This window comes from Selaginella moellendorffii, unplaced genomic scaffold (assembly GCF_000143415.4).
Source record: "Selaginella moellendorffii unplaced genomic scaffold, v1.0 SELMOscaffold_73, whole genome shotgun sequence".
Classification (NCBI taxonomy): Eukaryota; Viridiplantae; Streptophyta; class Lycopodiopsida; order Selaginellales; family Selaginellaceae; genus Selaginella; species Selaginella moellendorffii.
Window position 1 is genome coordinate 441805 of NW_003314334.1, and position 22128 is coordinate 463932.

Sequence of the window (22128 nt, forward strand, 5' to 3'; positions counted from 1 at the left end):
TCAAGATCCAACGGCTGCAAACCATCCCTTGGTCTTATTGGATCAAACCCAACCTTGTGATATTTCTTTGATTGGAACAACGATTTTTTCTCATACATCGCCTTCCAAGCTCATCAGCTTCGAGTATGCTTTCTCGGAGATGGATCCCTTCTTCAATTTTTTCAAGAGCCTGTAGTCACTGTTAATCTCTTCCAGTTCTTCTCTATCTCTGTGCGAGCGCTTCTTTGTTCTCTTCGCGGGACGATCCTTTTGGTGCTTCGATGGCGCCAGAGCTTTTCTTTCTTCTCTCCTCGACGTATCTGGTTTCTTCTCGAGGTTTTTTCTCCTTTGCTTCTCCCGAGCTTTCTCCCTGAGAATGACAACGTTCATGATGGGAACAAAGCGAGTACTAACATGTACCGGTATGGAATGGAATCGACGTCAATGTTCTCCACAGGAGTAAAATGCTGCGACGTGAGCACACCACGCTTTAGTTCTGGCATGGAAGGGAGTTGCAATAGACCGAAGCTCATGGCGACCTTTCCAAGTTCCAGTTGCTTCCATCTGCAGTTCACTCTCGTCACTGATCGATCAAACAGACAACTCTTACTGGAAGATAAAAGTGCAGTGGTGCTCTTTGTACGCTCGGAAGTAGGACACAAATGCCTTGAGTCCTTTCTCCATCACGTCCCTATCCTTCATAGCAGCGGCCCGTAACTGCAGAACGAGAACAACAAACTGACTTTGTCCTTCTGCGAAGTCAAGCAAACCTTGGGTATAATATCAGGCACTTCAGTTTTCTCTCTCTTTTCTATCGGGACGTTTCTTATACGAAGGAACTCTGCGTAAGCGTCTTCCTACGAAATGGCCCCAGATTATAAACAAACAAACCACAAAAACTCGTTTCACCTTTGGAAGAAGAAAAACTAAAGCATCTCCCGCTCTTCCCATTCTGGCAGTTCGGCCGACCCTATGAACGAAAACGTTTGGGTCTTGGGGAGGATCATACTGTCACGCGAAAGAACAACGATGTTATAAAACCACATATCATGATAAGGTTTCAAATACCTGCACGATCCAATCCACCCCAGGTATGTCCAGTCCACGAGCAGCCACATCTGTACAAAACAGCACTCCCGCAGGCATAGCGGTGAATTTTTCTAGAGCCTTTACTCTGACACTCTGAAAAACAGCTCCGCAAGTGTAAGGAGAAGAATAATAGGAACAGAAAATGTAACACTTACATACTTGTTTCATTTTCCCATGCAGTACAACTATCGGTACATCCTTGAGAGTCTTGAGCCGAGGAAGGACAGTGCCCCAGTAATCGACAGAAGCACAGGTCATGAAATATCTATCAAAAGACAAAACAGTCGGAAAGAATAAATACAAGAAGCATAAACCTGTATCACTTACACAATAGTTTTCCTGGAGGCATTCTCTCGCAAGAAGTTGACAAGCTGCGAAGATTTCTCCTCACCTTCACATTCCAGGTACTGAACGAAACAAGCAAGAACAATCGCAAGAGCAATAAAAGCCAAAGCATACCTCAATATTCAAACCGGCAGGCGTCTTAAAGGTAGTCGACGCTCCTTTCACTTCACTGCGAACCTCCACTCTTACAGGATTTCTCAACCCGGCCTTTGAAAGCTCCTCCACTGCCTGCGTCTGTGTTGCCGAGAAAAGTCCCGTTCGTCGTTGCTTTGGCAAGAGTTCTATGATGGCTGATACTTGCCGCTGAAAGCCCATGTCAAGAAGCCTGTCAGCCTCATCGAGGATCAAAATCTGGAAAGAAACAATGAAAAGAGATGTTATCGTGTCAAGAGAACTTAGATCAGAAGTTCTTGCCTCGAGATGCCGAAACTCCAAAGCTGTCGATCGCTCCATGATATCATGAAGTCGTCCCGGTGTTCCAATGAGCACATTCCCGCCTTGCTCTTTCACTCTCTCCAGATCAGCTGTGACATCGGTTCCACCCACGAGCAGCAATGCCGTGAGATTTTCCAACGTTTTCACAAACTTTTGAGCGACACCGAAAATCTGAGAAGCCAATTCCCTCGTTGGAGAGATTATCATCGCTCCCACCTACACATTCTCTTGTAAAAATCTCCAGCAAAGAAATCCCTGCGTACCTCATTCCTCCTCAACGGCGTCGCGAGGCGGCGGAGAATCTCCACGACAGGAACCACGAACGCGAGCGTTTTCCCGGATCCAGTAGCGGCATCCACGGCCACATCCTTGAAGCTGCACAGCAGGGGGATCGTCGCGACCTGGACTGGCGTCGCGCGCGAGAATCCAAGCTGCTGCTCTAACACCCGGAGCGTCTCCGGCGAAAGCTTTGGCTCCAGCGCCGCGAATTCGATCTTCGTCACGACCTCCATTCCCTGCCAAGAACCCTAAACCCCGACCTTTATTAAACCGATAATGTGATCTAAAGGAAAAGAAACCCATCGATTAAAAACGAAGTTTTTACCTGTCAAAGCTCGCTGGATCGCTACCAACTCGCTGGATCTATCACTGGAGTTCTTTGCTCGTACCAGTGAATCCATCAAACTCCAACTTTGGGACGAAGATCCAAACCGAAACACCCATCTTCGTTTCCAGCGCCTCAAGTTCCTGGCTCCTGTAAGATGTCAATATCAGTAGACCCCGCAAACTTTAGCGTGTGTACCTTTCTTTTACTTCAGTATCTCTCTGAAATCCACCCCCATCCATATCCACAGTCCTCTCCCAGATCGAATGCAAACGAGTCTCCACGGTTTCCTAGCGAACTTCACGAGATGGTGTGTAGTAAGCTGCTTCCAGTAGAGGTAGCGCCGAGCTTGGCGCACAGCAGCGGAGATAGATTCAAGCAACCTCTGCGAGTGCAGTGTCGCAATCTCTCGACCAAGCTGAATAGCAAAGTAGAGGATCCGTTAGTAGCAAAGAGCAAGCAAGGAAGTCTGGATTACCATGTCAACGTAGGCTATGCCATCAGGACTTTGCGGGAGGAGCTGCCTGTTCTGTTCCACAGAGATCTGAGCTATCAGATATACAGGTAGGAGATGAGAATGAAGTAAAGGTAGAGTGGCTTACCTTATTTGGTGCAGAGAGGACATCTCTTTCAGAGATCCAGTGAACTGCTTTCACGGACTTGGGAACTACAAGTTTATTGTACAGGTGCTCCGGCTGAATGGTAGAATGCTCTTCAAGTCGATCTGGGTGGAAATCTTGAGCGTCTGGCAGCCTTCGGAGAGCACTATTGTGATCAGATGGTCTGTTCGCGGCATTCCACGAGTGCCGTGGGAAGCCAGAGGTCTCTTCGACGGCGTTTCCGAGTACAAACTGGACAGTAAAGGAAAGATTTATGAGCACAAGGTACATAACGTTATCTTCAACTCACCTCCAAAATGCAAAGTTGCGACGACTGTCTCGGATCTTGTCGCAGCCACTACGCACATGAATTACTAAATGACACTTGAAGTAGAGCTCATGGCAGAACAAAAGACAAGGTTTAACTCTTACAGCAGTGAGGCCGATAAAAATGAATAATCACAACGAAAAGAATACAGCAAAACTCACTCGTCCTACGCATTGTACAAACACTCTCACAAAATGGAGTAAGTTTCCTGCAAGCGAATGTACACAGCTTTAAAACCAGCAATAACATAGAGAGGATGTTTACTCACCTGGAAGATGAAAATTCTGTTGCTTGTAAGGTCTGGTCACGCTACTAAGTCCTCCTCCCGGTACTAAGTCCTCACGTCAGCCTTTTCACGCCAAAATTTGGAGCTTCCAAGTACGACTTAAGCAAAAGGTGATGAAACAGGAGCTCCAACACCATCTGATCGTCTGATGGTACCCATGCCGCAGATGGTGCATCCTGGAGACGTCAGGGCCGAAAACTTAGCGCTACAAAGATCGCAAGAGTCGTGGCCTATGGTTGGCAGTCGTCCCAGTGTTGCAGAGCAGAACTGTGCGGGATCTTCTGTGTCCTCTATTGTTCTGTCGAATAATCCCCTCTGGGTGCAAACAGCAATGAGTGATCTCAGTTCTTCCTGCTTGTTGGGAGGAGCCTTCGAAAGTAGCAAGTCCAGCTGTGATTTTGCAAAGGCGTAGTTTTGCACGTCCATGTTTCTCTTGATAGCTGTCCGTATGCAAGTGATCCGATGTTTCGCTTGCAATGGTAATGTGCTCAGGTGTCTTGCCAGTCGGGCGATTTCGTCTTTCGCGCCAACAGCCGCTGTTCCGTCGACCTTTAACAGCTTGGCAATTTCCTGAAGAAAAGCAGCAGGAGTTATATTAGCAACTACTGAAAGAAGTATTACCTGCAAAAGTAGAACAGCAACTTTGTACTGAGAACAGATTTTAGCTTGAGCCTTGACGTCGACTCCGAGAGATCGATCTTTAGCAAGCGCGAGGAAAGATTCATCCAAGCAAGACATGGCATCAGAAAGCTGATTCTGTTCCAGATGTGCAACGGCAGCTTTGAAGCACGTTGATGCAGAAGCTCCACGCGGCACCTAGAAAGACAAGCGAATTAGCTCAAGAATATAAAGGATAAAAGAGCACGTTACTTGGCCTGGCTTCCATTGTCGTGGAGGTGAAGGAGCTTTAACTCCTAGAGCAGCTGCAGGCATCGAAGACTCAAAGTTAAGATTGACAGGAGCAGTGCTGGTCTTTTCAGTCTGAGGAGCAGCTTGCGGAGGGACACCACCATCCGGTAAGGAAAGATCGCCGCTTTGAGGAGGAATACCACCATCCGGTAAGGAAATATCAGCTTGAGGAGGAACGCCATTCGACATAATGCCAGGACCGCCCACTATGCCTCCTGGTGCACCGGCCATATTTTGGACTTGAGGAACATTTGAAGTCCAAAGTCCTGGTGTGAGACCATCCGGAGTGATATTGACAGTGAGAGGCTGCGCAGCACCACTGCCTTGACCTGTTCCATTCGCGTGAAAGAAGTCCTCTGGAATTGGTCCGCTGGCAGCTGATACACCCATTCCCATTATCACAGGGAACACCTCGGTGTTGGTTTGAGTTGTCGTAGTTTGGATCGGAATGTCTTGAATTCCCCCACTACTGCCAAAACTGCCCTGTGAGCCTCCTGAAGCACGCCTTGTACGTGGTGGTAAGGTGTCTGCCAGCTTGAACTGCTTCGTAGCTTCCTTCACTTTATCCACGTCCACAGTAGTAGTAGCCAGCTTGTCTCGGATTTTAATTCTGATCTTTTTCTTCGTGGTAGATGTTTCATCCTCTTCGCTGCTGCTACCATCGACACCGTACAATCCTTTCTTGAACTCTTCTGCGGCCTTTGCCTGTTCGTCAACAATCCCGTCGTCTTTCTTTGCAGCTCTGATCTTGTTCAATAAACTGTCTTCGGCAGCTTTAGACTCTGTTGAAGGTAATGCCAGAGCTGGTGCCGGTTTCTCGATGTCAGCTTCCCCGTTTGTAAGTCTTCTCACTAACGCATCGTCACGTACTTCCACAACGGAGCCCCGACCCTTTAACGTACCAAAGTAAACTCCAATGTGATCTGGAATAAGCGTAGGAATAGGTCCGCTAGGAGTCTTCATGTACGCAGTTACTTCTCCAGACAGTTCCCATTCCCGAGAACTCTTCACTTCAGGGAACGTTTTGATTTGCCAGTTACCTCCAGCCCATTCTGGGCCCTTGGGAGCAAGACTTTCAGCAGCAAAGTTTGCGAAAACACCACCTTGTCCCCATCCCGAAGATCGGACAATAAGTATTTTTTCTGATAACCGCTTCAGCTCTGGCTCGACGCCTGTTTCCTCTAACTTTTGGACTAGCCTTCTTAGAGCGCTGGGATTCAAGTGACATATAAATAAATCCAGCATGCTCTCATAATCTGAGACGGCTTCATATACTTCTTTCGCTTGGTCGAATTGACCAAACCTGCAACAAAGTCTTGTCATCTACCAAACAAGAAAGAAACGAAGATAACTTACTTAATGCATTCTCTTCCAAGCCCTTGGAATCTGTGGAACAAGCGTGAAGTTCGAGGGCAACGAGGATAATCTCGAGATCGAAGAAACTCATCTTTCAAAATGGAAAGAGCAGTTTGAAACCGGCGAGCGACTACTGCATACTTGCATCGCAATTCCTGTAGCATGAAATTCGGAATAAGTAACTCAAGCTTAGATGATATACCTGAGTAAACTGTGGCCCTGCTTGTGAAAGTTCAACAGCGAGCTCTCCACAGACGGATGGAACCCGTGCAAGTGCATCAAGTGACCTCGGTGTGACCCGAAGACTATCAAACCTGTAAGAAACGATAAATACATCAGAAATGAAACAAAGGAGGAAGTACCTCGACGTCAGTCTAAACAGGATTTCGGACAGATCAAGTTTAGGCTGAAGTTTGACTTGAAGTGTTGTCCATCCGATCAGGAGTGGCTCCAAAAGACCTGCTAAACGGGTCTTTATTTCGACAAGTTGCTTTTGTCTTGGACTTGGATCATTGTGGCAGACCAGTAAGAGGCGATCGTTCAGCGTCCCAACAAGCACTAAAGACAGAAAATCAAGGCAATGAGAGGAAATCAGATGAAACTGGCTAACCCGAATTTGGCGCTGCTAGCGTCGTGACTGCACACGCGGGTCCATCCCACCCAAGTACAGCGACGGTCGTCGGAGTTGAAAACAGTAATGCCGGTCCAACCCATACTAGAGATCTGAAGTATTAAAGAGTTAAGGTTGAACACATGGCAAACAACAAACAAAAAACATATTTTGGTGGATATTGGAGGGAATCCCTTGTCAAATGTTGCAGACGTAGAATTGATGACTTCAAGATTTTGAGAGACGATCATGACTCTCTCAGTCGTAAGAATTCCAGCAAACTGACCAACCATGGTTTCCTGCCAACGAACCTGCGTGAAGGAAAAAATTAAATCAGAAAAATATAACAGATTGATACACATTACGAGTACCTGCAAAACCGTTTCAAATTGCCTGATTTTCAAGAAGCGACCGTCTTCTTGTTTCGTAGAAAGCTCAAACATGTCGCCGCTGGCTCCATAACCACTTGAAAATATTCGTGTCAGTCCTATATGACTCCCAGAGGAGACATACATTAACAGAGAATCTGAAAACCCATGTGTGAGTACAAAAGAGGAAGTATAAGAGATCGAACCTAAGGGAGTAGAATATATGCGTTGCACGGGACTATCAAACACAAACTGTATCAAGCCTTTCTGTCCGTTCTCGTACGTTTGAGCCTTTGCATGAAGTTCTGAAAATGTACTGACGTCTAAAGCACCATTTGTATCGCCATTGGATGTGGCTGATTTAACTTCGTCTTCAAGAGGATAAAGAGTCAATCCAACCCCGTCTTCATCAAGAATTGCATACTTGTCCTCCTTAAATCCCAGAAAAGCACCATCGCGGCCTGCAACTGAAATGTAAGAAACAGAGAGTTCGAGATCGAAAACGGACTGAACCTGTTATAGTGTTCAAACGTTCACCAACAGCTTCAGCAGTTAAGGATTCTCGATAGATAACGATTTCGCCAATGGCTCCTCGGCACTCAAAGAATATAAGAAAAAGATGCTGTCGAGAACTATATAGCATGTGAGTAGGCGACCGTTCTTGACCTCCAAGTGCCTGTGCAAGGTACGTCAACACGATTTTACAGCCAATTGAACTCAATGCTTACGGTCGGAGAAAGCTTTTTGTAGATATTATAGTCTCCAGATGCAAGATTGTAAGCAGAAAGGTTACAACCGTCCATGAAAAAAGCACGGATAGGATAATTGAATATGCCTTGTTCAGAGGTAAAGAACCCAAGGTCTTGTTGCAATGGCTAGAAAACAGAAATTAGTCTTAAATACTTAATGCTTGAAGTTTAGTACCTGGCAAACAGGGAGATCACGCAAGTGATGACTCGGATCTGCAATGGATAAAAGCGGTAGTCTAAATGAAGTAGTGTCTCTTGGCTCCCCTCCATGTTTCTGCCAAAATAACGTGAAATGTCAATATTATGGCATCAAACATAGTGTGTGCTTACTCCATACAAAAATGCCTTTCGCGCGAGGTCCGACATTGTCAGGCTGTTAAAGAGACGTCATTACTGTATTTGATGAATGGTATGATGCTTACCCTTGCTGGCCTCTCGCCTGCTGTAATTGCATCTGCAGCTGATAATCGGGTACAATGCCAGTCGAGCCCAAAAGTGCAAGTTTTTCCTTCAAGACCGATCCTAAATCTTAAAATATCAGCTCAAGATCATTTCTACAAATGCTAAATCCAACCTGGAGAGCCTCTAGCACTTTGAAGCACAGAGAATAGCTGCTTCCTAGCTTCCCTCGACACAGCTGATGCTCTTCTTCTCGCTTCCTCTTTCCTACTGTTGCTCTATAAGGACAAGATTTAGCTGCACGTAAGCACTCTATTATATAGCGTACCGGAAACAATATTGTTGCCAAATTCAGCTTCGGATGTAGGAGAAAATCAGTAATCTTCGGGACAGGGTATATAGTGTCGCCACTACATTGAGCCAGAACCTTAGCAACATCCAAACTTTCAACGCCTAGAAGAAAAAGAAAACAAAGAGGACTTAATAAAACTACCCGTATATTGAATAACCAGTACAATGTTACCTGCAGACTCGAAGAAGTTCGCACGCATGGGAGGCTTATTCGAATTTAGAATGACCCTCGTCCTCCACACCTGCACCATGCCATCCCTTGAAAGAGTCACAAGTAACCGCAACATAGAATGCCAGGAAAGAGCTGAAATTGGATTTGACCCCGCTTGAGTGCTGCCAAGTTCAATGAACATTTAGCATCCTGAAGTAAACACGTAGACTTGTACTTACATCCCGATCATACTGGGTTGTGTTGGAACTGAGACGTCCCATGCTATTAGTGTGCCGCTTCTGTCGCCAACAAAAACCCATTCTAAAGTCGGATGAAACGCAAACGCTCCTGCTCCAACTAGTTTTATTGACGTGTCAACTGCAAAAATGGTTCGGTTACAAATACTTGAGTGAAAGACATAGAAGGAACATACTTTGCAAGGTATACTGCACGGTGAAAGACTGTATGTGATATGCCCGAATAAGCCCTTCGGCATACGCAACGAACTGTCCAAACAGATCCGAATTACCAAAAATGCGAAAAAATCTAACGAAAAGATGTAGGTACCAGAAGAGGACTTCTTGGATGGCAAGCAAGGCCAGTGACTGGCTTTTTCAGATCCGTCTTAATAATGGTCGCTGGTTTGGCACCTTCTATAGTCCCCACAACTACAACCAAACGTGACGCATCAAATAGTTTATCTTCATACAAGAAAAAAACTTACCATTTACACTTGAACGCCGATACGTTCCAAAGAATAGCCACGGTCGAAGTGGTGTCAGAGCAATGTGTATCTCCATCCCTTCTGAGATCCTGTCTGTTTTCTTAGCTGGAGAATAAAGAAAATGCGTGTGCTCGGTATCTAGATCCCACGACTTAATGCTCCAATCCTGGGAGGAAAAAAAAAGAATCCAATTCATGCAAAAGATCTATGCCAAGAGCTGTATCATACCTCTAGAACTGCGACAATTACATGCCCGCCAGCAGGACTATATGCCATACGCACGACGGAAGCTCCAATATTGATGCTCGAGAGCTTACAGCCCGTGAGAGCATCAAACTCTGCAAGAAAATCCACCATGATCAGCCAACCCTCTCACATTCTTAGTAAAATTTCCGGATCACGCGAAATCCTCGCGTCAATTCGGAGAATTTAGCTCGCAAATCTCACCAGTGATGTGTTGCCCGACCGCCGCCGCGAAGAGCGCCTGCGAGTGATGAAATGCTCCACACTGTGGCCGAGCTCCATCGCCCTCGGCTCCCTGGACCTCCAGATACTGCCTCGCCGTCCACTCCATCGCTGCTAAAACCCTATAAACCCCCTTAGATCTGCGTCACACCTCTAGCGCCATCGCGTCGCTCCCGGATCCACATCCACAAAACCCTAGCTCACCTCGCGCGAAGCTCCCACAAGCTATACTACTGCCAGTATAGAGCTCGCACCACATTCCACTCCGGAATTCCAAGTGATTAAAATCCAACGGTGCAGATTTCCGAGCCCTAGGGCTTAGGGTTTATCCACTCCCTCGACGCGCGCGGGCGACTCCTGCCTCCTAACGCATCAGCGCCAAGACTCACGGCTGGTATGCTCGGCATTCCCTTTCCTGCCTTCCATTGCCCCAGATGGGATTTTCGAGCCAGGGGAATTGGATCGGTCGGGCCTAAAACCCGTGCTCTCCTGCTAGCCTTCAGGCTACAAATCCGTGCTCTTCCGCTAGCAGTAGATTCCAGCCAGGGGGATTGGATTGCATGCTCTTCTGCTAACAGTCAGGCAGTAGAAGATGGTTTCGAAGGAAAGGGAAGAAAGGAGTGGCTTTGAAAGCCTCGACTGCTGAAAGGCTGACAATGTGACGAAGAAGCCTCCTGCGAGAAAATCTAAACGGACAGCAAAGCCGCAAGAAGAGAACCAGGATAGATCCAAGCAGCAACCGGTGGCTGTGGAACAAAAGCCCAGCGACACTACAAATGCCGCGAAGAAGCCTCCCAAGGGAGGAAAAGATGGTGGAGATTCGAAGTAAGTCCTCAAGAAGCAAGAAGAAGGCTGAAGTAGTAGAAGCCATCGCCTGGCACATTCTCGAGATGATTAAGCTGGAAGGCATCATGAAGAAGGGGCTTAGTAAATCCGCTGGAAGAGTCCAGTCTGCTGCTGGCTTGGAGAAGGAGATCGAGAGCTCCTCGAGAGTACTGCGCAGAGATTTCTCCAACAGAAAGCAAGGGACAAGTGAGCTTTCCGGCACAGCTTGTGAGCTACAACGGCGTCAAACTGGACCAGTTCTCGCTCACTGCTGGCGACGCTAAGGCCGTAGACGTACTCTCCAGTACGCGTTCGAGGCCGGATGGTGGCGGCGTTCTTGTCGCGCTACTTCACCGAGGATGTGGACTACCGCTTCACGGCCAGGATGGAGGAGCAGCAACTCGACGCTGTTTCGTCCGGGAACATGAAGTGGAAGCAGTTCTGGCCAAACTTCCACGGCAAAAGTAGCAGACATGCAACAGGTAGACGACTAGCTTTCCGGCCAAGGTTGATCGCCAATGTTAAACAGCTCTTTCTCAATTGTGTGAAATCCTTCTGTATATCACATCTTGGATCTGGATAGCCTTCATGAGCATGGAGGAATATAGACTCACGACTAGTACGAAATCATTTGGACCACGAAGACTTCCGTATAGACGAATCCTTCACGAGTATGGAGGACTCTTTCTCCTTTTTCTTTTCCAGACGACTATTTCCGCCCCATTTTGCAATAGTGTCATATTCCATGAGAGCTTTTGACTTGTAAAGGTTGCTCGACATAAAAAGGAAAGCAGTTCGAGCAGAGCTTCGCAGGCATGGGAGGGGCTCTTGTTCTTGGTGCTTATGTGATGCTCTGCATTTCAGCTTGTATACAGGCATGGGAAATGTATGAGCTCCAGGCTTTGCTTGCGTTTAAAGGAGGTTTATCAAATCACACTGCTCTATCCGGCTGGACAATGGATAATTCTCACAATCTCTGTGTGTCTTGGGAAGGAGTGACCTGCAGTAATGTTACTGGTCACGTTATAATGCTCGATTTGGGGGGTCTCAATCTCGAAGGAATAATCAGTCCGGAAGTATCCAGGTTGAAAAATCTGGAGGTGCTTGACCTCTCTTTGAATAACCTGGTTGGCCCTCTACCAAAAGAGTTTGGAATGATGAAGAAACTGAAAACGTTGTATTTGCCATGTGAAATTCCGGAATTTATTGGCAATTTATCATCGCTCGAAGTTATTTGGGCTGACATTGCATACCCAGGTCAATTGGGCAGCTAACAAACCTACGTCGTGTTGAAATTTCCTTTGGCTATATTTTTTGGTCAATCCCTGAGGAACTTGGTAATTGCAGTAAGCTGGAGGAGATACACATTTTCCCTGATAACATTATTGAAGGTTTTATACCAGTGTCACTCACGCTTCTACCTCTTCTCAAAGTTTTGTCTTTGAGTCATTTGAATGGTACGGGGGCAATCCCAAAAGAAATATGGAACTTGACTCATTTGGAGGATCTTACTCTAAAACATTGCTCCTTGACAAGCTCATTTCTATCAAGTGATATTCCATCATATTCAAGTAATTTCCAGCGTTTAAATCTCAGTTACAACATGTTCAGTGGTACGATACCACTCAGCTTAGGACAAATGGGAGGACTAATCGACCTTAACCTTAGGAATAACAGGTTCACAGGTAGTATACCAGCTAGCTTGGGACATCTATCAAATTTAAATGAGCTACACTTGGGTAACAATTTGTTGACTGGTGCCATACCAATGAATTTAAGGCAGCTATCGAATCTGAAATTTCTTGAGTTGAGTAACAACAGCTTGAATGGCAGCTTATCATATATCTTGACAACAACTTCAGTTGAATACTTGGATCTATCAGACAACAAATTCAACGGACATATGCCACCCATTTCAAGGGACATGCAATTCCTATTTTTGTCAAACAACATGCTCACTGGGGAAATACTGGGAATAAGTATTGGGCCTTTGTGTAATTTGAATTACCTGGATGTGAGTGGTAATAGATTAGTTGGGGGTTTGCCAAATTGGCTCAAGCACTGCACTAATCTAATTTTTCTTCGGGTTGATAATAACTTTTTGAGTGGAAAGCTTGGAGCAGATGTCTTCAAAAACATGACAAATCTTCAATATATTTCACTCTCATATAACAAATTTGAAGGTGAGCTACCAGAAAGTCTATCACAAAAAGTACAGCACATTATCATCAGTGATAACAAGTTTTCTGGCAAAATTCCTTCATTTCTTTCACATTTCAAAAATCTCACAGTGCTAATCATTGGTGGAAACAGATTCCATGGCCCAATACCTGATTGGTTGTGGAACATGACCCACCTTCACATCCTTGACCTCTCCCACAACAAGTTTGAAGGAAGTCTTTCACGTTCTCTAAGCCAATTATATGCATTCAAACATACCAATGGTATTCCTGAATGGAGACCTATAGGATTGCTTAGGAAAACATTAATGCTTATGGTCAAAGGAAGAGAATGACAATTTCCATGTTTTGATCCATCAAATACCGTCCTTGATTTGTCATCCAACCAATTGACAGGAGTGATTCCTCCAAGTTTGGGTGAGTTGGTTAAACTCCACATCCTCAATCTCTCCAATAATCACTTTTCTGGAAACATTCCCCAAACTCTGGGCAAGATGGTACAGTTAGAGCAACTGGACTTCTCCTTCAACAACATTACTGGACCCATCCCCAACACGTTTCAAGAAATTCATTCACTATCAGTTCTGAATCTTTCATTCAACAGGCTTGAGGGCAAGATTCCATTTGGCTTGGGGCAGATGAGCACATTTGATAAGTCAAGTTATTTGGAAAATCCAGGCTTATGTGGAAAGCCACTTGACAAAGAGTGTTCTTGTAATAGCAGTTCCACGTTAATGGTTTATAAGCATTTCAACAGTAGCAGCTGGTGGTGGGAAAATGTGTCATTGTGGGCATTTACATTTGGCTTCACTATTTCATTGATTTCACTCGTTTGGGCATGCATATTTGAAGCATATATATGAACATATTTACGAGGGGTTAAGGTTTATCAACGAAGATACTGCTTGGCTGCGACAAGCTTGTCGACTAGTAATGAGTACAATGAGAGCTCTCAAGCTGGTCCTCAGCAACATTTATCTTCCATTGCCACAAGTAGGGTATCGTGTGGGATTTTCGGGCCAGGGGCGATGGCAGAAATTAAGAGTAGAAAATGAGGCTGAGAATGTGATGGATCTCTAGAGGGAGACCTATACCATAGAAATATAAGAAAAATGCTAGATCCAAGCAGCAGGCAATGTGATGACACTACCAATGCCGCGAAGAAGAAGGAACGAAAGAAGATGGAAAGCCCCAAGGAAGTTGTAGCTCCAGAATGCAAGAACTGGATCAACCTAGTGTTCATGTAGCTAAGAGACAAGGGTGGGAAAAGATCACAAATGAACCAAGTGATTACAAAACATGACAAGTGATGGACGTTCTCATATTGAAGGTTGCATCGGTGCTGGGAACTTTGAAGCAGGGAAACTAGTGAGGGACAGGGGACTCGTGGAAGAGCTCCACAACTTGCTCTGCCTTTGGGCACAGCAGGATTGTGGAAGGTGTGTGCTTCTGCAATTTTTCTTTTCTCTATATGTTGGACTGTTTTTCTTGCTCAAGCAAGACGATGAACAAACGTTTCCAATAATGCAAAGCTGCTAATCTTCCATGTGACACAGTTTCTAAAGGCTGCTGGAGATTTCCACCAAGAAGAAATTGGCCAAGTAAGTTCTTCTAAATGTAATATCGGTTTTGAAAATGTTTGGTGCTTGTCCAGGGTTCCTTTGATGAACTCCACTCCATTCCCATGACATTGTGATACTACTTGGAGGGCCTTCAAGACTGAGATCGACTATCCTCAAGCTTTACTCCAAGAGACTTATCCTTCAACAGATCACAAACGATCAACGAGTATATTTTGCTTCTTTCTTGTTCCGTGTGACTGCCCTCCAGATACGCACTTGAGATCCAGCTTTGGTTTGAGATGCTAGCGGCTGATCAAGCACTGATTTGGAAGGAAAGGAGTGGCTGTCAAAGCCAAAAGCCAGCAGACATCCGAGGCTGAGCAAAATCCTCTCTAGACGCAAGAAAAGAGCTGAAGTAATACCTGCAACTGCCATCAATTACGATAGAACAAGAAGTAAGAGTTGCAACTGCCATCGATTCCTCCAAAGAGACAATAGAACAAGAAAACGGGCTGCTCTCACAGGAAAGGTGGGTGGCCGTGGTGGAGTCTCCTGCCAAGGCCAAAACAATAGAGAAGTACCTGGAAGAGAACTACGTGGCGAGCTATGGTGACATACGAGACCAAGCTGAAGTTAGCACAGGTCGAGTGACCTCCCTGGAATAGATAAGTGATCTTCGGGACAGGGTATACTACATTGAGCCAGAACCTTAGCAACATCCAAACTTTCAACGCCTAGAAGAAAAAGAAAACAAAGAGGACTTAATGAAACTACCCGTATATTGAATAACCAGTATTATGTTACCTGCAGACTCGAAGAAGTTCGCACACATCCTGCACCATGCCATCCTTTGAAAGAGTCACAAGTAACCACAACATAGAATGCCAGGAAAGAGCTGATACTGGATTTGAACCCGCTTGAGTGCTGCCAAGTTTAATGAGCATTTAGCATCCAGAAGCAAACAGGTAAACAACTACAACCAAACGTGACGCATCAAAAGTTTATCTTGATACAAGACAAAGACTTACCATTTAAATACGTTCCAAAGAACAGCCACGGTCGAAGTTGTATCGCCATCTCTTCTGAGATCCTGTCTGTTTTCTTGGCTGGAGAATAAAGAAAATGCGTGTGCTCGGTATCTAGATCCCACGACTTAATGCTCCAATCCTGGGAGGAAAAAAAAAAACGCGAAGAGCGCCTGCGAGTGATGAAATGCTCCACACTGTGGCCGGCTCTCGGCTCCCTGGACCTCCTCGCCGTCCACTCCATCGCTGCTAAAACCTATACCCTTCGATCTGCGTCAGACCTCTAGCGCCATCGCGTCGCTCCCGGATCCACATCAACAAAACCCTCGCTCACCTCGCGCGAAGCTCATTCCAGTTCCATTCCGGAATTCCAACTAATGAGAATCCAACGGTCCAGATTTCCGAGCCCTAGGGGTTAGGGTTTATCGACAAAGATGCCGAGGCGCGATGGCGCTGCTGGGAATGAATCTCTCCCTCGACGCGCGCGGGCGAATCCTGCCTCCTAACACATCAGCGCCGAGAATGGGAGCTCTCAAGGCCAGCAGTTCTCTGTTCTCGCGGCTGCTGTGCTCGTCCTCGGCGGCATTCCTTCCTTCCATTGCCCCAGGTAGGATTTCGTGTGGGATTTTCGAGAGCGGGAGCCAGGGGCGATGGGGGATTGCACAGTCAGGCCACAAATTCGTGCTCTACCAATTCTCCAGAGATTTTTCTTCCGCTAGCAGTAGAAGATGGTTTCGAAGGAAAGGGAAGAAGGGAGTGGCTTTGAACGCGTCGACTGCTGAAAGCCAGCAGACTGCCGGGGCCGAGAATGTGGCGAAGAAGTCTCCTGCGAGAAAATCTAAAGGCACAGCAAAGCCGCAAGAAGAGACCCAGGATCCCCAAGCGATAGATAAGAAAAAGGCCAGATCCAAGGTGGCTGTGGAACAAAAGCCCAGTGACGCTACGAATGCCGCGAAGAAGAAGAAGAAGAGCGAATCGAATGCTACGAAAGAAGATGACGGAGGAAAGGTGAAAACTGCTGCTAAAACAACGAAGCCCAAGGATGCCGCGAAGCCGAAGCCTGCCAAGGAAGGAAAAGATGGTGGAGATTTGAAGGAAGCTCCAAGTAAGAGAAGCAAGAAGAAGGCTGAAGTAGTAGCTGCTACTACCATTGATTCCACCATAGAGACGGGAGAACAAGAGAACGGGGCCGCGCTCTCTGGAAAGGTGGTGGTCCTGGTGGAGTCTCCTGCCAAAGCCAAAACGATCGAGAAGTACCTGGGAGAGAACTACGTGGTGGTGGCGAGCTATGGTCACGTAAGAGACCTGGCAGCACGCTCCGGCTCGGTCCGTCCCCAGGACGACTTTGATCTGGTCTGGGAAGTCCCGGACACTGCAAAGTCGCGCTTCAACCAGATCAAAACAGCGCTCAAGGGAGCACAGGCGATGGTTCTAGCTTCTGACCCGGACAGGGAAGGAGAAGCCATCGCCTGGCACATTCTCGAGATGATTAAGCTGGAAGGCATCATGAAGAAGGGACTGAAGATCCAGAGGGTGACATTCAACGAGATAACCAAAACGGCTGTCCAGCAGGGAATGAAGTCACCCCGAAACATAAGTCAGGAGCTTGTGGACGCGTACTTGGCGAGACGAGCACTCGACTATCTCATCGGTTTCGACATCTCTCCGCTCCTGTGGCGGAAGCTGCCGGGTAGCAAATCCGCTGGGAGGGTCCAGTCTGCTGCTCTGTGTCTCCTCGCTGACCGGGAGAAGGAGATCGAGAGCTTTACTCCTCGAGAGTACTGGACGGTGGAGGCAGAGATTTGTCCAGCAGACAGCAAGGGACAAGTGAGCTTTCCGGCACGACTTGTGAGCTACAACGGTGTCAAACTGGACCAGTTCTCGCTCACAGGTAGCGAGGCCGAGGCTGCTGCCAGCTACATCGGGCAGAGCTCCCTCAAAGTTGATGGCATGAAGAACAGTGTTGTACGAAGGAATGCTCCGGGACCGTACATTACATCCTCGCTACAGCAAGACGCATCAAGCAAGCTTGGATTCGGTGCTTCCAAAACGATGCTTCTGGCGCAGAAGCTTTACGAAGGTGTCAAGCTTCCAGATGGTGAACTGGTCGGTCTCATAACTTACATGAGGACGGACAGCATGCAGCTGTCGGCTCAAGCCATCGAAAGCATTCGAAAGTTTGGCGAGGAGAGATATGGCAAGAACTACGTCCTCAGCAGTCCCCGGAAGTTTTCATCCAAAGTGAAGAACGCCCAGGAAGCTCACGAGGCAATAAGACCGACAGGCATCGAGCGAATTCCATCGGAGCTGGCGAAAGTTTTGGAGCAGGATGCGTTGCGGCTGTATGCTCTCATCTGGAGGAGAACGATGGCGTGTCAGCTGGAGCAAGCCGTGTTTAATCACGTTTCTCTGGACGTGGAGGACCCGAAAGGCGTTGTGAGGCTGCGATCGACAGCATCGACCATGGAGTTTCCAGGCTTTCAGATCGTCTACAGAGACAAAGACGCCCTTGCCGGTGACAACGAAGACGAAGAATCAGCCACGGAGAAGAAGCTTCCATCTCTCAAAGCTGGCAGCTGCGTCTCAGCCATAGACGTCAAGCACAAGCAGCACTTCACGGAGCCGCCACCTCGATACACCGAAGGAAGCTTGGTGAAGAAGATGGAAGAGCTTGGCATCGGGAGGCCGTCGACGTATGCTCACGTCCTCAAGACTCTCCAGCTGCGGCAGTACATGCAAATCGAGAAGCAGCGGATCATCCCACGCGTTCGAGGCCGGATGGTGGCGGCGTTCCTCTCGCGCTACTTCACCGAGTTTGTGGACTACGGCTTCACAGCCAAGATGGAGGAGCAACTCGATGCTGTCTCATCTGGGAGCATGAAGTGGAAGGAAGTGTTGCAGCAGTTCTGGCCAAACTTCCACGACAAGGTGACGTCCACGGCCAAAGTTCCGACTCAACAGGTAGCGGACATGCTCGCCAGCCTCTTCTCGGACAAGCTCGCTGGAAAAGACAAGACGTGCCCGAATTGCCACACCGGCGAGCTCCAGCTCAAGCTCACGAAGTTTGGAACTGGCTATTTCCTCGGCTGCAATCGCTATCCTTCGTGCCACTACAGCAACAGCCTCGACAAGGACGAGGAGGAGGAGGAGGAAGAATGCGGCTCGCCGGTGGCGAAATCCAGGAGCAAAGTTCTCGGGGTGGATTCCAGCACGGGGCTTCCGGTCTTGTACAAGGAGGGGCCGTATGGAGACTACGTGCAGATTGGCGAGGATGCCAAAGGGAAGCTCAAGCCAAAGCGAGTGAGAGTTCCCGAGAGCATAAACTACAATGCCTTCACCCTGGAGATGGCGATGGAGCTGATGAAGTATCCCAAGGAGCTGGGAGTGGATCCGGAAGGAAAGCCGGTGATGATCGGGATCGGGAGGTTTGGGTGCTACATCCGGAGGGAAGGCTACTCCGTTTACGTCCCAAAGGATCAAAAGGTGGAGGAGCTGACGCTGGAAATGGCGCTGGATATTTTTGTCAAAGGGAAGGAGGATCGTCGAAAGGTGAGGAAGTCACCAGTGAAGATTGCATTTGCATAGTTAGTGTTCAATTAACTTCTCTCACTAATGTTTCTGAGGTAAAGCGGCTTTCCAAATCACTATATAATGTTTCCAAAGATTATTTCGCAATTGTTTGAATTTGTGTGGATCACATCGGTGTCTTCTCTTTTCTGACGAGCATGCATTTTTGGTCACGAAGACTGCCATATTCGGAGAAAAGCTTCCAGTACGCTAACCAGGTTTGTTCTCATTTATTTCGTTTTATTTTTTTCTTTCAGGTGAAACGCTCTGATGAGATGCTTCTCCAACTCCGGACCAACTCTAAAGAACAGGACTCGCATTGACAGCATCGGCTGTAGAGCGCAACCCAAAATGAGCAATCTTTGGAGTTCCTTCTCCAATTGCGGTGTTGTTGTGGTTGTTGTGGTTGTTGTGGTGGTGGTGTTGTTTCGTCGCCATTCCAAGTTAATGCTTTAATTAAGTTTGATGCATAAAGTTAGAGAAAATGAATATTGTGGCAAATGCTCTAAGTTGGAAAACAAATTTAAAATTGATGGTATCTAACATAATAACAACCTTCTAGAATAATGTGTGGACAATGTCTCTAACGCTCGTGGTGTTGCCACTGCTGTTACAAATGCCATGGCTGGTTTGGCATTGGACCGGCCTGGATTCACATGCTCCTGTCCAAAAACTCGCGGCAAACCACCACTGCTGTTGTTGTTGCTGCTCTTGATTCCCCAAGGCTCTCGACGCGTCCATGCCTGAAAATCCTATGCTACCGTTTGGACCAAACTTAGGACTCGGCTTGGTTCTCAGCTGCGGCACTGCCTGGATGATCTCTTTGAAGCAGAGGGGGAAACCTCGCGGGCGGCTTCTGAAGCTGCTGCTGGGCCACTGCCTCGACGTTTCTGTAGTTTTGGACCACGTTCCTGTGCTGCTGTAGTTGTACGTCGTGACTTCGTGAAAACTTTCGAGACAAGAGCCGCAGGAGCAGCAGACGTGCTGGATGGCACTTCGATGGCAAAAAGTTGCTGTGATGCCTCGGCCCTTGAAGGAATCTTTTGTTCCACGGGCTCGGTTCGTAAGCTGTCAGGTCGTGAAGTCAGACTTCTCGTGCTATCCTGGAGCCAAAACCTTGCAACAAAGTCCCAGGCCGGACGCTTGAAGTTTGCACCGAACAAGGCGAGGCTTTGGGCGTAAGAACCACAACATAGAATCCATCAGCATCACGAGGCAGCGCGGGAATAATTTGTGCGACAACAGCTTCATCAAAAGGCTCAGAAGGACGTGGCACGATTCTCATTCATAATAAGTAGTCCGCGTCCCTTGAGAGAGGCAGCATTTCATAAAGAACCTGAAAGTAACACGCACAGGCAATGAATGCGATTAATAAAGCGCAAACAGCAGCGTTTTTACCTTCCTGAATTTTGAAATCGTTTCCAGAACTTTGAAATGGAATGGTCGATGTCGTTTTTTTCCATACGCTAAACCAGCCCCGGGCGTTGCATCAGAGCCTTGCTGTTCAGAAGACTGATTGCCTTTGCGTTGACCATTGAGCAGCTTTTCGGGCGATGTCCTCGATCTTTGGCCTGTTTCATCAGTGCAACTGTAAAACTGAATTTGCAAGTTTAACAAGCTCAGACCTGTTTGTGATCAATTGTCCTCGGAGTGTTGTATTTCATAGCGTTGCTGCGAATTAAATTAACATCCCTCTGCAATAGGCACAGTTAGTCAATAATTCCAGGAAGAAATATAAGCTTTCACCTCAAAAAGTTCAATCGATTTTGGAGAGTTTCTTTTGAAGTCCATGGGCTCCTTGATGATGTCAAGGTAATCTGCAATGAAACCAAATAAGTGACTTTGCAAACACAGATACCACACAGATGAACAAACCTCTTCAGGATTGGCAAAAACTCTGTATGAGAAATCATAAGCAATGCTCGTTCAAACAAAATTAAAAACAATCATAAACACACTTTTGGAATCTCTCTTCCAGCACCTGCGTTGAGGAGTACCATTCTCAAGCAGTCTTGGAAGACTGTAAATGCACCTATTAATTCTCACAACTATAAAAATCCAAGAGCAAACCCAACTGGAACATGTAAAGGGCTTTAAATGTATAATAGAGGGATAGTGGGTACATAAAACGTTGCATTGTTTTGCATTTGGCTTTAGTCTAAGCCTAACTTACTAGCTGGTGAAATATCCTCCTATGTTGAAATAACATTACTAATTATACATGATTATAAGTTGGAAAGGATTAGTCTATTAGTTTAAGTAGTCATTGCTATGCTTTTTCATAAATTTTTTTTAGATTGGATTCAATGCAAACTTGAGGTTTAATAAAGTTGAGTCTAAAAAATTATTAAGGACAAATGATCAAATATGTAAATCATCTTTTCTTCTGTAAAAAATAATTTGCAACACGGGGTGATCTTATTATTTATTTTTACATAATGCAATTGAGAGTTCCTATAATGGTCTTATGAGTGGTGTTTAATGAATTGGAAAGAGGTGAAATGATAAATTATTTCACTTAGACTTATCATCAAAAGGCTTGAGTTGGAATACTTAATTCTTTTCTCAGAAACATTCTTATTGTTCTATGAGGAGCTTAGTGCTAGATTAGTTTTACGTTTAGTTAAAGGGAGAGTAGCATTTATGTTGCATCTTGTTATTTAAAATTAGCATTTGATACTAACGTAAACCTTTGTAATAATTATATAGGCTTTACTTGTATTGTTCAATTAATGATTAAATCATTAAGAATCTTACTTTATGATTGTGAATAGTGTGTTCATGAAATTATTTTTTGACCCAGGGTGGTTAATAATGATACTAATCATATAGTGAATATTGATAGACTAATCTCAATAAATGCAAGTTAACAATATAAATTTCTTATCACCATATTAAAATATGTTTGACTACATAACAATTTAGGATTTCCTTCTTTAGTGCCTTTCTGGTATAATGTGTATATGTTAACAGTAGTTTAGATGGGTAATTAATTTTTAATAAAAGGTTTAGCAATACTAATCTCTTATCAACATGGCAGTAAAAGGAGAATGTAATCGAAAGGATTTATTGATAAATAACTTTGATATCCATAGTTATATTTGTGATACTTTCCAAGTTTCAATTGCTTCCATCTGAAGTTCATTTTCATAATTGATTGTTTAAACAAAACAAGATGATAACTCTTGGTGGAAGATAAAAGTGCAATCATTTATATGCTCT

General features: G+C 46.0%; 5 protein-coding genes and 1 long non-coding RNA gene across 11 annotated transcripts; 3 read left to right on the forward strand and 3 right to left on the reverse strand.

Moving 5' to 3' along the window:
• Positions 1 to 37: 37 nt before the first annotated feature.
• LOC9649403 (DEAD-box ATP-dependent RNA helicase 18) lies at positions 38 to 2767 on the reverse strand. 4 transcript variants are annotated; one of them, XM_024660281.1, is made up of 13 exons: positions 2651 to 2767; positions 2453 to 2602; positions 2112 to 2363; positions 1828 to 2064; positions 1528 to 1764; positions 1396 to 1475; positions 1228 to 1333; positions 1048 to 1161; positions 889 to 987; positions 750 to 836; positions 590 to 696; positions 400 to 543; positions 38 to 349 (listed from the first exon to the last, which is right to left on the reverse strand). In XM_024660281.1, the coding sequence occupies exons 3-13, from the start codon at positions 2358 to 2360 to the stop codon at positions 91 to 93; spliced, it is 1719 nt and encodes a 572-aa protein (XP_024516049.1). In that variant the 5' UTR covers positions 2361 to 2363; positions 2453 to 2602; positions 2651 to 2767; the 3' UTR covers positions 38 to 90. The 4 variants fall into 4 exon arrangements, with proteins under 4 accessions (XP_024516049.1, XP_024516048.1, XP_024516050.1 ...); XM_024660280.1 differs by having other exon boundaries at positions 2112 to 2375; XM_024660282.1 differs by having other exon boundaries at positions 2112 to 2375; positions 2453 to 2595; positions 2651 to 2738.
• On the forward strand, positions 2610 to 3648 carry LOC112340955. The gene is made up of 2 exons (XM_024660242.1): positions 2610 to 3016; positions 3069 to 3648. Exons 1-2 carry the CDS (start codon positions 2610 to 2612, stop codon positions 3427 to 3429), a joined length of 768 nt encoding a protein of 255 aa, XP_024516010.1. The 3' UTR covers positions 3430 to 3648.
• Positions 3489 to 9992, reverse strand: LOC9649404. Its single transcript, XM_024660279.1, has 25 exons — positions 9730 to 9992; positions 9511 to 9620; positions 9283 to 9448; positions 9126 to 9226; positions 8992 to 9064; positions 8798 to 8936; positions 8580 to 8740; positions 8385 to 8509; positions 8232 to 8334; positions 8080 to 8179; positions 7988 to 8030; positions 7833 to 7931; positions 7637 to 7783; positions 7422 to 7584; positions 7115 to 7369; positions 6912 to 7066; positions 6723 to 6851; positions 6541 to 6658; positions 6293 to 6488; positions 6133 to 6244; positions 5931 to 6085; positions 4536 to 5877; positions 4287 to 4481; positions 3648 to 4235; positions 3489 to 3587 (listed from the first exon to the last, which is right to left on the reverse strand). Exons 1-24 carry the CDS (start codon positions 9854 to 9856, stop codon positions 3765 to 3767), a joined length of 4785 nt encoding a protein of 1594 aa, XP_024516047.1. The 5' UTR covers positions 9857 to 9992; the 3' UTR covers positions 3489 to 3587; positions 3648 to 3764.
• Positions 9993 to 10894: 902 nt separating this feature from the next.
• Positions 10895 to 11846, forward strand: LOC112340956 (LRR receptor-like serine/threonine-protein kinase GSO1). The gene is made up of 2 exons (XM_024660243.1): positions 10895 to 11054; positions 11359 to 11846. Exons 1-2 carry the CDS (start codon positions 10895 to 10897, stop codon positions 11844 to 11846), a joined length of 648 nt encoding a protein of 215 aa, XP_024516011.1.
• Positions 11847 to 14358: 2512 nt separating this feature from the next.
• Positions 14359 to 15723, reverse strand: LOC112340973. Of its 3 annotated transcripts, XR_002990376.1 has the most exons (4): positions 15343 to 15723; positions 15119 to 15287; positions 14737 to 15048; positions 14359 to 14657 (listed from the first exon to the last, which is right to left on the reverse strand). It is a non-coding gene; the product is annotated as an uncharacterized LOC112340973 (long non-coding RNA). The 3 variants fall into 3 exon arrangements; XR_002990377.1 differs by having other exon boundaries at positions 14470 to 15048; positions 15119 to 15238; XR_002990375.1 differs by having other exon boundaries at positions 14470 to 15048.
• Positions 15724 to 15769: 46 nt separating this feature from the next.
• LOC9648715 (DNA topoisomerase 1) lies at positions 15770 to 19046 on the forward strand. Its single transcript, XM_002986250.2, has one exon. It carries the CDS (start codon positions 15787 to 15789, stop codon positions 18922 to 18924), a length of 3138 nt encoding a protein of 1045 aa, XP_002986296.2. The 5' UTR covers positions 15770 to 15786; the 3' UTR covers positions 18925 to 19046.
• Positions 19047 to 22128: the final 3082 nt, after the last annotated feature.